The sequence below is a fragment of the Lissotriton vulgaris genome, chromosome 8 (genome assembly GCF_964263255.1).
Source record: "Lissotriton vulgaris chromosome 8, aLisVul1.2, whole genome shotgun sequence".
NCBI lineage: Eukaryota > Metazoa > Chordata > Amphibia > Caudata > Salamandridae > Lissotriton > Lissotriton vulgaris.
In genome coordinates, this window is record NC_141696.1 from 356,206,171 (window position 1) to 356,221,700 (window position 15,530).

Sequence of the window (15,530 nt, forward strand, 5' to 3'; positions counted from 1 at the left end):
AAGAGATGAAGGGCTCTTATAATGGAAGGACAAACAGCCAATGGCAGGCCTCGTGAAAGGAAGGAGACGAGGGGGCCCCATTTAAATTCAAAATTCTTATAGTTATCCCTGAAAATGACATACACTCTAAACTAAGCAGTTTCCAGAGAGGAGAGTGCCAAAGAGAGATAGCGGGAGCCTCCCTTCTCTTCCAGGCGGCAGCCAAAGTGATCTTAGCTGCTCCAATACAAAGCCACATGATCATTTTATCAGCTCGGGTTTGGTGTTCTAGGGAGGAGTCACGAAGCCCCAAAAAGCCACCTGCCATGGTAGTGGGGATGGGATATCCCAGTATATCTTTTATGTATGTCAGAATTTCTTTCCAGAAGGGGTGGATGGTCGGGCAATCCCACCATATGTGTTGAAAGTCCCCAAGTAGTCCGCATTCCCTCCAACACCTATCAGAAGTGGCGGGGAAGATTTGCAGCAGCTTGGCAGGATGTAGGTACCTGTCCATCATAGTCTTCAAGTGTGCTTCCCTGAGCTCAGTGGAGTGATTGAAACGTGTAATATCGGACCATAAGTGCGTCCATTCCTCCTCCGATATAGGACGATGTATCAAGTCTTCCCACATGGACATATTTCGTGGGCGCGGGGATAGAGCAGTTTTAAGCAGGAAGCTATATATAAATGAAATCACCCACTTCATAGAGGTAGTGTTGGTGAGGAAGGCCTCAAACTTTGTGAGGGGTCGGGTGGTAGCTTCCCGTACGTGATGAGTAAGGGCCCAATGCATCAATTGGGTATAGTGGTATCTTTCTGCGTGTCCTATTGCGTAATCCCGTTTACAATTATCAAAAGTGAGATGGTCGAAGTTATGGCACAGGTGTGTCAGAGCCCAGCCACCTCCCTCTCTCCAGGCATCAAAGGGTCCTTCATGTAGGGTCGGGAGAACGCTGGGATAAAGTGGATCAGTGTAGAGGGGGGTGGGAATGAGGTCCACCAATCGTCACCCGAGAGTGGTGCGTGTGGGGCTGCTAATGCAGGTATTTTTAGGTCTGTCCTGTCTAGGGCGCCAAGCCAAGTCCCAAATTGCCCTTCCCGTCACACTGCGGTCCATATGTATCCAATGTTTCTCAGATTCCTGTTTGACAATTCTACCAGGACTCTCAACTGCGTTGCTTCATATATATATATATAATTGAATATCTGGGAGTCCAACTCCCACTTCTGTGCGAGAGTGACGCAGTAGAGAGTAGGAGAAGCGAGCACGTCCTCCCTGCCAGATAAAGCGTAGGATCATGGCCTTCACTTTCCGGAAAAAGTTCTCGTCCAGCTCAATAGGTAAGGCCTGAAACAAGTAAGGGACCCTAGGCAGGAGAGTCATCTTTACAGCGTGAATCCGACCTAACCATGACAGGAAAAGAGGTTTCCATTTCGTGAGCTCTGTTTAGATGCATGCAAGGATGGGAGGGAAATTGGCAGCATAGAGTCCCTCAAGTCTTTGCGTTAGCTGAACCCCCAAGTATTGGATGGAAGAGGTAGCCCAGGGTAGGGGAGTAAGGGCCCGGAGTCTGAGGACTTCTGCCGGCGGGAGGGTGAGGTTGAGTATATATGATTTGTCTACATTTATTTTAAACCCTGACAGAACTTCAAAACGTTCAAGTTCTGATCATAAGTGAGGTAGCGGGCTCAGACAAGGACAGAAGGACATTGTTTGCGAGCAGGGACATTTTGTGGGACTCTCCAGTGAATGGTAACCCCATAAACGATATAGACATTCTAGAGCTGCATTGTAATATTTCCGTGATATTTTAAATCCACGTGCACTTTTACCATTTTGCGCATTACAATTGTTTAATACTCATTTTAATATCCTCTTAACTTTACTGGAGTGCTGGTCTCGATTCCACTTCCTGTCCGCCTCGTTCCGACTGGGTAATTCGTTACCGTTGTGCGGAGGGCGGACAGGTGAGGGCCAGGCACTTCCGGGAGCGGTTAGCGCTCTAGTTGTTTCCAGGGGGCTATTTAGGCGAAGCCTTTCAAAGCGCAGCTGCGGTGGGAGACGGTGGCAGTGTCTCCATACCGCTAGCTTGCTGCCTGGTATTACGAACTTCTGAGAAAACGATATAGACCTTCTAGAGCTGCATTTTAATATTTCCGTGATATTTTAAATCCACGTGCACTTTTAGCATTTTGCGCATTACAATTGTTTAATACTCATTTTAAAATCCTCTTAACTTTACCGAAGTGCTGGTCTCGATTCCACTTCCTGTCCGCCTCGTTCCGACTGGGTAATTCGTTACCGTTGTGCGGAGGGCGGACAGGTGAGGGCCAGGCACTTCCGGGAGCGGTTAGCGCTCTAGTTGTTTCCAGGGGGCTATTTAGCCCTCGCCTCATCGGAAGCGCGCAGCGGTTGCGCGCAGCCTCATCTCAGCCGAAGACCAGCCAAAGAGCTGCCCGTCTGCGCCCGTCCGCGACAGGAAGGGGCGAGGGGTCCCCATTATGCCGCCCACATGCGATCCCAAACACATCAGGTATGAGGCGTCGGCATTATTGAACTTGAGAAAACCTATCACTCCATGTTGCACACGCGATAACTGGCCATGTCCAGAAGGGCCCTTCTCATGTCTAAACTGCCATTTCTCCACTATCAATTCTTTTAAATCGAGTAAACCCTGTATGTCCTCTGATGACCTGCACTGCATTTTAATAAACGCCCGCTCGATGCCTAAGCATTAAATCGCAATCTGGGACTTGATAGACACCTTAACCCCAGATATTTGTTTCATTTATGAAACCTGGCTAAAGCCCCATACGACATCTGCTATTGCTCTGGGAGTGCCAGAGGGATACAAACTTCATAATTCAGACCGCCCTGAAAAAATAGGTGGCGGCATTGCTATAATCTATAAAGAGCACCTTAAACTGGATATTCTAGATAAGAAATGCTGCACACAATTGGAAATTATGATCTACAGAATCACTTTCCCTAACAGAAAGACCAGTAAGGGAGCACTCATTTATCGCCCACCAGTAACATGTCCAAGTTTCTCCCTATCCCTCCTAGAAATACTTGGCCCACATATATGAGCTAAAGAGGATTTCCTACTTCTAGGGGATTTTAACATACATACTGACCAGCCTGAACTATCTGACACTAAGAGCCTGTCTGCTGATCTGGCGACCATAGGCCTTACACAAAAAAACGAGGGTCCCACACATGAAGGCGGACATTGCATTGACCTGATATATACAAATTTCGACAACATATCTTGCAATAAACCGACCAACTAGATTGGACTGACCACTTTCTATTAGAGTTTAACATACTCAAAATCAACAAAGGTTCCAGCAAGAAATCCCTACCCCCTATAACGCGCAGACAGTGGCATAAACTTACAATGGAGGCACTACAAAAGGTCTGGGAAAAACCCGACATCAAGGATACAGATGAAGTGGAACACAGTCTAAAAACATTTCAGGATTCACTCACTGTAGCCATTGACAAAATTGCCCCCCTGAACGCATTTAGGCAATTTCCCGTGGCTAAACAGGACAAATGGTACACAGAGGCTCTTAGAATGGAGAAACAAGAATGTAGGAGGATAGAGAAGAGGTGGAGAAAAATCCACTCGGAGGAAAACAGGAAGGCCCACCGTGTAGCACAAACAAACTATTATAAACATGTTAAAGCCGCTCGTAAAAATAGCATAGCCCAACAACTTACGGAAGCTGGCAATTCGCCTAAAGAGCTATATAGGATTCTTGAGACATTTGTCAAGCCTATGGCCTGTGTAAGCCCGGATGACTTCTCACAAAGTCTGTATGAGGAAGTCTCCTTATATTTTGAAAACAAAATTGACTCCATCTACGATAAGATCCTAGCGTCCCAAACGGAAAAAGGCACCCTGAATGCTCCTCTCCCCACTGAGAATACAAATTTCTCACTGACCACCATTCCCCCTATTAATAGCAGAGAGCTTCAAATGTTAATGACCCACGTAAAATCTGGGTCTCCGGAGGACCTTATTCCTGCCAAAACCTTAGTCCCCCTGAGTACTTTGTTGGGCCCTCACATTCAAGACGTAATCAACCAGTCCTTAAAGAAGGGACACGTGCCAACTGAGTGGAAGAGAGCGGTGGTGAACCCCATCCGTAAGAATGCTGCTCTCCCCTGGACGGAGCTTTCCAACCTCCGGCCCATCTCCCTCCTACCCTATCTTAGTAAGCTTGCCGAGAAACACGTCAACGCGCACCTGTCCAATTACATCGAGGCAGCGGGCGGCCTAGACCACTCTCAATCTGGTTTTAGGCCAAACCATAGCACAGAATCAGCTCTCCTGTCAGTGACTGATAACATCAGGATGTCACTTGACGGGGGGAGCTCAGTGATTCTGGTGCTGTTGGATTTGTCCGCTGCCTTCGACACGGTGTCGCATAAAATTCTTCTCGGCCGCTTGAGGGAGGTGGGAATAAGAGGGACCGCCATGGCTTGGCTAGAAAGCTTTCTTGCGGACCGTCAACAAGGTGTCAAATTAGGCTCCCATAAATCCATCTGTAGGGAGCTCACCAAGGGAGTGCCACAGGGATCATGTTTAAGCCCCACGTTATTTAACGTGTACGTGGCCCCCTTGGCGGACATTATAAGATCTCACGGGTTCTCCCCAATCTCCTACGCTGATGACACCCAGTTGCTGTATCCCTTCCAAACCCTCACACCGACAGTTATACAATCTTTTCAAAATGGTATTAGAGCCGTGGCAGATTGGATGGCCCAGAACTTCCTCCAATGCAACGTGACCAAAACTGAAGTCATGTTGTTTGGAGGGGCCACCCTGCTATGGTCCCCCGACTGGTGGCCACTTGAGCTGGGACCTGTCCCCGTACCAAAATAGATTGTCAAAAACCTGGGAGTGCGCCTAGACCAAGCATTGATATTAAAAGATCATGTCAATCAAGTTACTGGAACTTGTTTCCGAGTAATTGGGCTATTACGACGCATTCCCCCTTCCTGCCTGACATCCACAGGAAGACGTTGGTACAAGCATTGGTCATCGGTCGGATAGACTATTGCAATGGACTCCTCATTTCTGCCAATCAAGAACAACTGGGCAGACTGCAGGTAGTACAAAACACCGCAGCTAGACTCATCTTGAATGCTTTTCCCCGAACTCCTTCACGCCCACTCCTCTCTCACCTTCACTGGCTCCCGGTGAGACAACGTGTTAACTTTAAAGTATGCTGTATAATGCATAAGTGTATTTATGGGTCTGGCCCTAAATACCTAAGAGACATATTCGTCCCTTACTCACCGGGACGTGTCCTGCGTTCCAGCAGCACTATGTTGCTGCAGGTGCCCAGAGTGACGAGAGCAAGACAGGGAGGACGGGCCCTCTCACTTAAAGGCCCCATGTTATGGAACTCTCTGCCTCCACAGCTGAGACACACCCCTAATCTCCTCTCCTTTAGAAAGAAATTAAAAACATACCTCTTCACACAAGATCAATAATTTCTCCTGTTATCTGCGCAGTCTCATATCTCAGGCTGTTTCCTAATACCTTACCAGAAGCTACGCGTGGAGATACCCCTTCGGGGCTGATTCAGGCGCGATACAAATACATAAATAAATAAATAAATAATTCCGGGATTAGTCCTAATCGCTAACGCTAATGGTTCTATGCTGAGAGCAAAAAAGTAAGGGTGAAAGGGGACACCCCTGACGGATGCCTCTGGAGTGGTGAAAAGAGGACGAGTGCACCCCCTTGAGTACCACTTTGGAGCGGGGGTGCAGGTAATTCGCTCTAATCATGGTGAGAAATGTAGGCGAAAATCTGAATGCTGTAAGTGTTTGGAAAAGGTATGGCCATCTAACCCTACTAGGACTGCAGAGATTTGGCGTCTATTGGCCTTTTCTATCAGATGCATAATTTGACGGGTATTATCGTGTGTTTGTCGTCCTTTGATAAAACCCGACTCGTCTGGGTGTATGAGGTCGGGCATGAGGTCATTCAAGCGTTTGGCTATAATCGAGGAATAGAGTTTTGCATCTAGATTTAATAGAGCAATCGGCCTATAAGATGCGCTGCGGTTCCTTCCACGGTTTGGGCATCACCGAGATTAGGTCGTGCCATCCTCTGTCATAGTGTTAAAAAGACGTGCAAGGTGGTAGCTAATGTCCGGGGCAAATGTCTTATAAAACTGTGCGGTATAGCCATCTGGCCCGGGAGCCTTGTGGGGCTTCAGGGCGTTAATATCCGCGGTTACATCGTCTACCGTTATAGGAGCTATGAGTAAGTCATTCCATTCGTCAGACACCTGTGATAGGGGAAATGACTGGAGATAGTCCTGTTGGGCATCTGAGTCTAGGGTGTCCCCAGTGTAAAGGTTTTTATAGAATGAGCCAAAGAGCTCAGCTTTGTCCTCATCTTTATATGTAATATCCCCTGTTGGTCCCCTAATGCCACCTATATATTCTTTCTCGTTTACCTTTCAATTGTCTGGCAAGATGTTTACCAATTTTATTGCCCTGGGTGTATGATAAATGTCGTAATTTGAGGAGTCTAAATTCCTCCCTATTATTATATATAGCCCTAAGTTTGCCTTGGAGTGCCGTGAGGTTGCGTAGAGTTTGCCGTGTGGGTTTGAGTTTATGGGAGCGTTCAATAGCAGTTAACTCATTTTCCAGTAGTTCTCTCTCGCTAGCTTGCTGTCTGTTCAATGCCGCATTGAGGGCAATACTTTCCCCCATAATAACCGCTTTGAAGGTATCGCAGGTGGTAAATTCTGAAGTGTCCCCCGGATTGTTAGTAGTGAAGAAATCAGTGATAGCTTCTCCGTTTGGTGCAGGAATCTTTATCTTGGATAAGCGACGGGGGAAAGTATCACCTGGGAGTCGTCGGGACGTTTCCATACCAAGTGAGACTAACTGACAGCAGGCTATGGTCAGACACTGCTAGGAGGAAAATCTTGGCATCCTGTAAGACCCCCTGCAGGGACTGACTAATGAAGATATAATCGAGCCGCAAGTATGTACGGTGGACAAGTGAATAGAAGGTGTAATCTCGGGTCTGTGGGGAAAGAGTGCGCCAGGCATCTAGGAGGCCTAAGTCATGTAAGCACTGTTGTGTTGCCCCTGAAAAAAAGCCCATGTCCGAACGCTTTGTGTGCGTACTGTCCAAATCTTTCTGCCATATCAAATTGAAATCACCCATAATCTGTTAATTTCCCCAGAAACGTGTATAAAAAAGGCTGTCTGTCCAGTATTGGGGGCGTATACTACTGCGAAGGTGCTGATTTTCCCTTTTAAGTGTTCTTTAATCATAATCCAGTGACCCTCCTTGTCACTGAACCCCCAGCGGCTGAAATTGTAAACATAATAGCCGCTCCCCTATGTTTCATGTGGGCTGAGGACCTATAAATTAGTGGAAAATGTTTGTGTTTAAGGCGCGTGTCCTTGGCTCTAACTAAGTGCGTCTCCTGTAGCGCTACTATGTCGAGGTGATGGTCAATAATTTATTTCCACACTTTGTTGACGTTTTTGAGGAGAGTTTAGACCGTTAACATTCCAAGTTCCAATAGTAATCGGCATCATGTCACAGGTATAAAAAAACTACAGCCCACCCACAGCTCCAAAATTTCACATATGACTCTGATCCCAGTCCCCCCCCGAACACTTATAATACCAGATCTCGCCACTATGCCCTCCGGTAAATCAGAGTTCTCGTCAAAGGTAACTGTTAAAAAGCTGCCACCACAACCCTCCCATACCCACCCCGCAACCCCTAAAGAAACAAGAACAAACATGGACAAATAAACAATACAAATACTTCTGTAGGTCCCTCTGTGGGGCCGAAAAGGCCTTTCAGGGACGAGGGGGGACAGCAGGTCCGAGGACCCTGTCCACGCCCGACTCGGCGGGAGCTTCAATCAAAAGCCTATTTGTGCGGCTAGGAGAATCAACAAGAAAGGGCAAGTCCTTCTAGAAGTCCACGCCTAGATAAACGCATCAACGTATCAGTAAGTTGCCAGCATTGGTGAAGAAAACATAAGGCAACATTCTGGGTAACAGCCTGTACCTACAAACATGATTAACTTCGCCTTCCAGACATCTCACTACAGAAAAAAGGAAGCAGTATTGGTCTCGCGTGTTCAGTTCACAGAGCCTATGGTCTCTCCTCGCCCTGAACAAGTGTCCGACGTCCCAGGGACGAGGGCAGCAGTGAAGCTTGAGAGCGAAACATTCCTGGCGTACTGAGTAGGCGCCGGCCCTTGTTGTGTGCCACCAAATTGTCCTAAGGGCGTCAGTCACCATGGCAAGTACACAGGAGACTCCTTGGTGCAGGCTGGAAGCGTTCATCGGCGCCACTTGCACGTCCCAACAGTCCACTCAGAAGTCCACGTAGAGCCTCTGGATGTTTCTCCATTTTTACCTTGGGAGGGGGCATCTTCCTCAGAGGGGAGGCCCAGAAGATCTATGTCTTCCTGTAAATGGGTGATGTGGCGCAGATTGTTGTGAAATTCAAAGCTGAGACCAAATGGGTAGGTGTATCTGTTACAAGATGTTAACATCTCGTAATTTCGTGGTGACGGTTCTAAGCAGCTGTCTCTGTGCCAAAGTAGATGGGGCCACATCCTGGTAGATGGTACAAGAATGGCCTTGAAATGAGACAGAGTCTAACATCCTAGCTGCCTAAAGAACTGCCTCTTTCTCTTTAGAGGAGTGGAATTTTGCCAGGATGTCGCGGGGTCGTTTCTTCTCTCCGTGCTGGAGGATCCCCACCCGGTGAACTCTGTCTAATTTGATTTTATGAGTCTGTGGGAGCAGGATCTCCAAAAACAGACCCACCAAACAGGACTCCAAGTCGGGCCTTTCCGCACCTTCCTCCAGGTCTCTGATTCGTATGTTCTCCCTACATGCTCCGTTTTCGAGGTCCTCCGTCTTGAGTTGCGCTTGGTGGAGCTGATCCTTGAGTGTTCAGTCATCTTCCCGGAGCTCAGTAGTGAGTTGCTCCTGTTCCTGATGTGTCTCGAGGTCAAGGACTCTAGTGCCTACAGAGTCAACATCTTGTTGCAGAGAGGTCAAGCGTTTCGACAAGTCAGATCGCAGTTGGTCTATGGAAGGGTTGATGTCTTGGCTGATGTCATTGCGGAGTTCAGATTTGAAGTCTTTGAACATGGATAAGAGGTCCGCCTTCGTGAGAGCCATTGTTGCAGAGGAAGAAAAGATGTCTGAGACCTTATTCGGTGCCTTACTCGTCGTCTTTTTAGGTGGCATATGGCTTAGACCTTCAAAGTCGCGCTGGCGTGTTGGGAATAGATTGTGCAGAATACAGACTGGTGAATGGCATGAAGTGGCGCCTGAAGCATTGACCTCTTGCTGTAAACCACCAGGATGTGGGAGAAAGGAGCTCACATGTCTTCAGATGACCAGCCTGGTACGAAATCCACCTTGGAAGGGTGTATAAATGTTGGATTGCAAAGTTTCTGCCTAATTCCCAGTACTTGAGGCAAAATCTTAATATCTGAGTGTGATGACCGCTCTTTTAAATAAGATGCGTAAAGCAGCATTGGCATCCTCATTTTTTAACACTGCATTCAGTACCTAAGCCAGCCTCTTTTATTCATCTTATACAATTCCTCTAGAAGCCAATCCTCCCCAGGTGATGTCCTAGAAGGCAAGCCGTCAATTAAGGACTGAATCTCTACCTCTGTAACCTACTCCTCCATATGCACAGATACGCGAAGGAGCTTCTCCTTAGACAAGAAATGATGTTCCAGTGGCCCAGTGTCATGGTTGGGGGAATTATAAAGTCTCTGGAAGTAAAAAGCACATTCTACAATAACATCAGTCTTGTGTGCAAGAAAGACTCAGTTCTGCCTCCTGATAGCTATAATGACAGATAGGGAGTCCCTTTTGTTTATGAAGCTGCCTCATTGTATTCCCAGGGAGAGGTGCTTGACCACTAGAGTGTGATCCGAGATCTAGGCCTCAAAAATTCTACAAGATGTAGCATCTGCCAGTAACCCATTCAAGAGCAAGAAGTATTTGGTTTGCTTTTATGTACCATGTGTACAAAAGAAAAAGTGTTTCCTATCCTTAAGGTGTAGAGTTCTCGATTTATCCTCAAGCAAGTGGTAGTCAATGATGCCCTTAAACGTACACTTATATTTGTAATTGTTGAAGTCAAACCTGCCTAACCTATCTGGGACAGGTGCTAGTACTACATTCCAATCCCTGCCAATGAATACTCTTTTGTTGCCAGCATCTAGTACTACCTTGTACAGACATGCCATGCAGTCTTCCTTGATGCCATTATGGGCATGAATAAAGCCCACGTCAAGCTTGATTAGGGCTATATCTGGATGTTTTCCCACCATGTACATCAGGGCCTTTTGTTTTACTTTATGTGGTGGGAAAGGTGATTTAAATTGAGGGACAAGATCCTGCAGGCACTTATTTAAATGTCGTTTTGTAGAGGGCCTCTTAAAAAGAGACTTGAACAGGTCACACAGATGGATTTCCAACAATGGAGAGTGATGAGAGGAGCTTTTTAAAGAGCTGCCATCATGGGTAAAACGATGTGCTGTCTCTATCACAAACTTTCTAAACTGCCAAAATGGGCTACTATTCTGCCAGAAGAACATAGTCCTCAGCTCCCACTGATTTTGTTCGACCTCAGTAAAGGTGGTCAGGTTTGTAGTAAGAACTTGTTTAATATGTATTCCCTATTACTGGTTAGAGCGGCATAGGCATGCAATTTACTGCTCAAGAAGGACGGCGCTATTTTAGCATAGTACCAGAACAGATGGAGTTCTGCCTTAAATATTTAGATCGTGCTTGCTTAATTGAACTGAATTAAAAAAAAATGTAATGCCCACACAGCCTTATCTATAAAATGTAAGTAACTAACCTTTGGATGTTAGGACGTGTGAACTGATTGTGATATATTTGCCAAACATGCTTTATTAAAGGTCTTGTTCCTTTCGTCTTTTTCTAGATGAATCCTAGGCAGTGGAGCCATATCTCAGAAAGTGCCAAAGACCTGGTGCGCCGCATGCTTATGCTGGACCCAGCTGAAAGGATAACAGTGTATGAAGCATTGAATCATCCGTGGCTGAAGGTATATACAACACTGAGAAATGCATGATGAGTAGCATTGATAGCCAGCGAAATGTACGTTGCTCTTCTCCTTTATGGTATTCTCCCTTCAGATTCCGACTGGTTGTCTAGACCTCTTATTTGAGAGGACCTTGGATTCTTTACCTTGACAAATGGCTTGTAAGTCCTGGGTAGTGGTATCCTAAACCATTATTGTGATAATGTAGTATCTGGCTGTGAATATGAATGTGTTATATACTCCATTCTGGCTTTTAAACCATGATTTGCGGCTTTTGTGTGTAGTTGTTCTTCACCAAATCATTTAATGAACTTCATTTTCAAACGTTTACTAAACAAATAGATTAGCAAAATGTGCCCTTGAATAAACGATTATTATTTTTAGATCTAGATGTTCCAATAAGAAAACAATACCGCAAGGACTACAAAAAAAGATTTAGAAATGATGATTACTCCTGATGCATATTCTGACAGCTCTTTTTTTAGATCTGGTTTGACATAGCACTTGTCTGTAGACCAGTTCTTTAAAGTATGATTGAGTGCTCTCTTGACTTAGACAAAGCTCATTGTCTGTATAACACTTTACACTCTTTATCTCACAGATGTATTGTATACAGAAAGCAAACCAGTTTGATCTTTAACTGCAGCAGTCTTTTTAGGTCTCTGCTAAGCGCGCGAAAGCGCGTTCTCGCCGAGAACCTATTGTTGCCGTGTCTGCTTTCCAGGAGACAATCCTGGCCGCGCGCATCGCCTCGGAGGCGATTTGAAACGCGCACGCGCTCGCTGTGGGCAGTTGCTGTCGTGCATTCACACAGACACACATACACACGAGCGCCCATGCACGCACGCACGCACATACAGAGACCCCCCCACACATACACACGCGCACACACAGACGAGTGCTCCCCCCCAGGTCGCACACAGACTCACACACAAGTTCACCAAGACCCCCCCAGCCCCTTTTAACCGGGCCAATCTCAGGGGACTCCGCCGCTGTGGCTCTTTCCAGCTCCTTTCACGGGGCTCCCTCTTGGTCAAGGGAGCCCCGCAACACTTGCATAACCTCCTGCTGGCGGCCCCGGGGCTCTCCACCGCTCACAGGAGCCCCGGGCCGCGATACGCATTTAGTCCGCCTGCCTCCTTTTCCGGTCCGGACCCCGCCCCCGTCACAGGCGATATTGCCTGACTTCCGGTGCGTGCGCCAATGGAGACACAACACTGCAGAAAGGTGTGTTTTGAAGGAAGTTCATGAAAAATATTATAATCCTAAATGATTATCATTGTGTAAATTAATACTTCAGCTGTCTAGTTAAAGCAAATGACATAAGTGGAAAGTAGTTACTGAAACCAAAAGCTCAAATGCAATCAAGTGAAGCAATTAAATAAAAAAGTACATGCTCCACTCAAACATTAATACTAGCTTTAAACATTTCCAGTGGAAACAAGCATTGGGACAGTCAATAGGTCTCTCCGGTGGAACCGATTGGCTATGGTTATGGTTTTTAGCTATGCTGAACAAGAGTTTGCCAGTGCCCTGAAGAGACCGGCACTTTCAAACTCTGGTCTCCCACCAACATCACAACAAAAACATTTTCATCCATTGGGGTAAGATGGATAAAAGAAATGGTGCAAGACTTAGGGGCGTAATAATATTTTTAAGGTATGTAAGTATCGGGAGCGTTCCCTGGCTTCAATTGCTCATTATAGAGGTAAACGCTATATGGCAGTGAAAGGTTTAAGGAAGACTACTTAATAAAGGGGTTCATGTTTTGCATTTCAGAGTACAATTATTATTTTTTTACTACAGGGCAACATCTCTGATGTATTCTTTTCTGAGCTGTGTAAAACACATTACATAACTGCCTTTTTGTGACACGCATTAGGTCTCGGCAGCGAGACCTATTGTTGTTAAAATGCCTCCCAAGGGAGACAGACAGGTGCACGAGCCGCTTAGGGTATATGGACACGCTTTGCAGAGTGTGAGTGCAGAGTGCAGAGTTGTGAGTGCAAAATGTGAGTGCAGAGTGAGTGTGCAGAGTGCAGAGTAGTGAGTGTGCAGAGTGCAGAGTGCAGAGTAGTGAGTGTGCAGAGTGCAGAGTGCAGAGTAGTGAGTGTGCAGAGTGCAGAGTGCAGAGTAGTGAGTGTGCAGAGTGCAGAGTAGTGAGTGTGCAGAGTGCAGAGTAGTGAATGTGCAGAGTGCAGAGTAGTGAGTGTGCAGAGTGCAGAGTAGTGAGTGTGCAGAGTGCAGAGTAGTGAGTGTGCAGAGTGCAGAGTAGTGAGTGTGCAGAGTAGTGAGTGTGCAGAGTAGTGAGTGTGCAGAGTAGTGAGTGTGCAGGGTAGTGAGTGTGCAGAGTAGTGAGTGTGCAGAGTAGTGAGTGTGCAGACTACAGAGTGCAGAGTAGTGAGTGCAGAGTAGTGAGTGCAGAGTAGTGAGTGCAGAGTAGTGAGTGCAGAGTAGTGAGTGCAGAGTAGTGAGTGCAGAGTAGTGAGTGCAGAGTAGTGAGTGCAGAATGCAGAGTAGTGAGTCCAAAGTGAGTGTGTGCTGTTGAGTGCAGAGTGGTGTGTGCTGTTGAGTGCAGAGTGGTGTGTGCTGTTGAGTGCAGAGTGCTGTGTATTGGCAATGTAAATGACAATGTCATTTATTTATGATTTAAAGAAAAAAAAAGAAATGTCATGAGCAATGCCAATAGCTCTACCTTTAATGATGCCGAGACCATTGCATTGTAAATGCTTGTTTAATATTGTAGTCGGGAGTCAAAATGCAAGACAGGTCTTTTGGCTTTGTCAGAGATTATTTTTAATGCCTGAGGACTCAGAAACGAGAAATGTGCTAGCGAGCACCTGTCTGATGAATAGGAGAAGCTCTCCCAAATCTGTTGTACCTGAAGTCCCACTGGTGTACGCACCATTCCAAATAATGTTAGCAGCATGTAGTAGACCTCTCTGCTCAATTTGTTTGTTTTACTTACCCATGTCAGCTTCTTAAATCATTGGAGTGTGTTCATGCTCCAGAGTGAACACAAAGATGATGGACGGAGTGCTGAAACTTTTCAGACACTCACCCTCAGTCACAGATCTGGGTTGAATCCACCACTGTTAAAAAAAGTGCACTTGGGGAGGTCTGGTGATGCATCTCGTGTGAGTGCTAGGTGATGGCATTTGTTTGAACCCTCAGCAACATGCCTCCGTGGAGCTCTGGCAGCGCTCTTCTGTAGAGCTGCTTGTGGGTTGGTACTAGAGGGAAAACTTCCTTCTTTGTGCCACTGCTTACACATATCGCCACAGGCCCACTTGCATAGCTACAAGATGCCAGTTTTGTGTTTGACATGTTACGCAAGTCAAGAATTGTTTCTCCAGCTGCTCCTTGCATGCTGTAATTTTTAGAAATGTAATTTTAATCATCGTAGGATTCAAATTATTAGTGGCTTAAAAAGCCAGAACTGGCAGAGAATATTACACCTGACTTTGGATGAAAAATAAAGAAAACCTGCATTTCATCTTGAAACTTTTTCGTAGCCAGTGTTTGTATTTTACTTCAGTCACAAATGTATGCATTTATTTAAGAGCCTTCTAAAGAGCTATCAAGACTTAAGGGTATCAGGGCGCTTTACAACATTTTATGTTCAACAAATAACATGTGTAGACCATACAGTTGAATCAAATCAAGACAAGGCAGGGGTTAAGGACAATGGAGGAAAAGTAGCAGGGAAGGGGGAAAGGAGATGTTCAGGTCTTTGTGGGTGATTGACATCCTGCCAGGTGAGATGTTGGTTTAAGAGGAGATCTTTAACTCTCTTTTGATGTCACGAAGAGGGGCTAGTCTTGATTTTTTTTTTGTGACAGTGCTACTCCTCCCCCCCGCGGAGCCCGGCGAATCCACAGGGACTTCCAAAAGCGAGCCGTCCTCCGATCCATCTCAGGCACCTGCAGTGCAATCACCAACGCCTCCCATGCCCTTGCTGCCTCTAGTGATTTTTCATGATTAGTCCGCGTAGTTTGTCGAAGCCAAGCACGCCTTCGCTCTGCGCCCATTTGAGTAGTTCTGCCTTCCACCTCCCCAAGGTGGGCCCTCTTACCGACTTCCAGTGGTGTGCTGTGACCGCCCTCTTCGCTAAAACCAGCCCTAAATCTATAAACTTACTCGTAACCTTCGTTTTAGAGGTATGCGGGAACCAGTGCAATAAACACGTTCCCTGGTCAGGTTCCATATACGGTCCGTTACTCCACAAAGCAAACCCACCACCTCCTCCCAATATTTTCCCAGTTGTGGACACCCCCACATCATATGCTGAAAATTAGCCCCCGGACACCGAGCAAAGGCCGTCCTAAAATATTGGTTAATCTTATCAGGCGTTAGATATGCCCTATGCATAATGTAGAAGTGTATCAATTGAAATTTAGCGTTCCTTGTGCTTTTCCAAGCCCTTCTGAT

The 15,530-nt window shown here is 46.3% G+C and overlaps 1 protein-coding gene across 10 annotated transcripts in view; it reads left to right on the forward strand.

Annotated features, from left to right (window-relative positions):
* Nucleotides 1-15,530, forward strand: part of CASK (calcium/calmodulin dependent serine protein kinase) — a 1,261,401-nt gene that overhangs the window by 564,896 nt on the left and 680,975 nt on the right. For all 10 annotated transcript variants that reach the window (XM_086934112.1, XM_086934115.1, XM_086934119.1 and 7 more), the window contains exon 8: nucleotides 10,980-11,102. In XM_086934112.1, the coding sequence (XP_086790238.1) occupies nucleotides 10,980-11,102 (123 nt within the window). The remainder of the gene's footprint in view (nucleotides 1-10,979; nucleotides 11,103-15,530) is intronic.